The sequence below is a fragment of the Notolepis coatsorum genome (assembly GCF_963971535.1).
Source record: "Notolepis coatsorum genome assembly, contig: SCAFFOLD_3267, whole genome shotgun sequence".
In the NCBI taxonomy this organism is placed as follows: domain Eukaryota; kingdom Metazoa; phylum Chordata; class Actinopteri; order Aulopiformes; family Paralepididae; genus Notolepis; species Notolepis coatsorum.
Window position 1 is genome coordinate 1 of NW_028169647.1, and position 2,500 is coordinate 2,500.

At 47.4% G+C, this 2,500-nt stretch overlaps 1 protein-coding gene across 1 annotated transcript in view; it reads right to left on the reverse strand.

Moving 5' to 3' along the window:
• Positions 1–2,010: 2,010 nt before the first annotated feature.
• The window catches only part of LOC311248687 (hepatocyte growth factor receptor-like), a gene marked incomplete at both ends in the record, with an annotated part of 14,372 nt that continues 13,882 nt past the window's right edge, over positions 2,011–2,500 (reverse strand). Inside the window, one exon of the mRNA XM_084339530.1 lies at positions 2,011–2,160. Within this exon, the coding sequence (XP_084195656.1) occupies positions 2,011–2,160 (150 nt within the window). The remainder of the gene's footprint in view (positions 2,161–2,500) is intronic.

The window sequence follows — 2,500 nt, forward strand, 5'->3', positions numbered from 1 at the left end:
TCTATGTGTCTCTCTCCCTCCCCCCCTCTCTCTCTCCCCCCATCTGTCTCACTCTCTCTGTGTCTCTCTCCCTCCCTCCATCTCTCTCCCCCCCTCTGTCTCTCTCTGTGTCTCTCTCCCTCTCTCTCCCTCCCTCTCTCTGTGTCTATCAGAGTGCAGGGGTGTTGGAACAAGGTGTCCATTGAGCAGCAGAGTGGAGCTGAGGTGTGGACAGAGCTGGCTGTGCTGAGAGCCCATGGTGGTGGTGGTGGTGGTGATGGTGTCGGGGGGCGGTAATGGTTCTGAAGTGGTCTGCCGGTCTGCAGACAAGACGTTGTCTGAAGTAGGGAGTGAGTGTTCTCATTAACATAGTGTCTCACTGACCGCTCTCGTGCTTTTGTTTCAGTGATGCTGGTTAACACAGGAGAGGTGATGGACTGTGGGAATTTTGGACTGATTTGTATATACAATCAAAACATACGTGTTCATACTTCACTGTTCATACTCTTTGCACATAACTGCCCAATTGCACAGCCCTGCTAATTATCCCATCCCACTGTGTTGTTATTTTTTATTCTAATTAGTGTATATACTTGACCACATCTTGCACAGTTATACAGCCCTGGCCTATTCTTATTTTTATATTTTACTCATAATTGTACTATATTCTATTGTGCTATATTTAATTTAGTTTATATCCAATTTAATTGTATTCAACCTCTTTATTTACAGTTGTACAGCCCTGGCCTATATTAAATTTCATAATTATATTCTATTCTATTGTGCTTCTATCTTAACTTAGTTCATATTTCATTTGATTTTACTCCACCTTTTTATTTTATTATCTGTCCGTTAATGTCTGTCCGTTAATGTCTGTCCGTTAATGTCGCACGAGAAGCGACCAAGGACAAATTCCTTGTATGTGAAAGCTACTTGGCAATAAAGACCTTTCTTTTTTTTTATCCACTTTTTCTCCCCATTTTCTATTTTTCTCCCATCCCCAATTTCGTGTATCCAATTCTTCCCTCCCCTGTCTTGACGTTGCTAGACTATGCCTCCCACTGGTCGGTTGTAGTGAGGACAGAAAGCCTTGCATCACGTGTCCCCTCCGGTACACGAGGAGGCAGCCTGTCGCATCTTTTCACCGCAGCAGCTCAAACTCTCAGTGGCGAGGAGTAACACGGGGGAGGCTCACGCTGCCCCCCTCACTTCCTGCTTCCGCCGCACCGGCGTCACCAAACCGACCTGTAGGAGTCGCTGTCCACAACGTCCAATCCCCACCCACCGGCTTTCCCACCCTCTAAACACTTGCCAATTGTGTTAGTATGAACTACCGGCCAGCCGGGGTAGCAACACCGAGAGCTGGGCTCAAACGCCTTGCCCACTGCGCCAATCAGCCGCACCAATAAAGACCTTTCTGATTCTGATTCTGATTTATGGAGGTGATGTCTGGATGTATTTAATGATGTTTGAGAGGACAGTGTACTGCTAGTTACTGTGGTAACTGTTGGCACCTTGCATGTTTTTTTTGCAAAATGTGCACGTAGTACTCGACATGTTTGCGTGGGTTTTCTCCTGATAAAAATCTTCCAACAAAAGAACAGATCTATGGTGAACTATTGTAGCGCGTTGAAGAGCGATCACCCGCTGGTCACTGCTTTCATGCAAAGGGTCAAATAACATCAGATTTTCTTCTTAGGCGACTTCCCCAATCAATCAATCAATCAGAGGAAACAGGTCTCGTACATTTCCTGACAATCCCCAGAGACACAAGTTCCAAGAACCGGGAGCAGCAGTGACCCGTGAGATCCGTCCGAAGAAGGCGTGGCATCTGAGATCTCGACGGCAGTCGAAGAATGATGATAACGACTTCATTCTCAGAATGCCAACCATGTTTTTTTTTTGTTCTCTACATCGAGTTTTGAATGAGTTCCATGAACCTCAGGGAATTGTATCGTGATATTTGCCTCATAAACATTCAATTAAAGTAAAAAAAAAACATGAACATTTGTGTAAAACTTCATAGCTCACCTCCACCTGGAGCTCCTTGGTGGCGGCCGCCTGCAGCTCGCTGGGCACGGTGCACTCCAGCGTGTCGCCCACCACCACCAGGCTCTCACAGCTGTGGTTAGACACCGTCAGCACCTTACACTTCATGGCCTCCAGATCCATATGATCCCCCTGGGTGGAGGAGGAGGAGGAGGAGGAGAGAGAGAGAGAGAGAGAGGGAGGAGAGAGAGGGAGAGGGGGGGGGGGAGAGAGAGAGGGAGATAGAGAGAGAGGGGAGAGAGAGAGGGGGGGGAGAGATAGATAGAGAGAGAGAAAGAGAGAGAGAAAAAGAGAGAGAGAGAGAGAAAGAGAGGGAGAGAGAGAGATGCAGAGAGAGACACAGAGAGAGAGAGCGTGAGAAGGGAAGGATGGAAAAAGGGAGGGAGAAGAGGTGGCATGGAGAGGAAGGACAGGAGTGAGTGAGGTGAGTGAGTGTAAGGAAAGAGGGAGAGACAGCGAGGAATAGATAAAA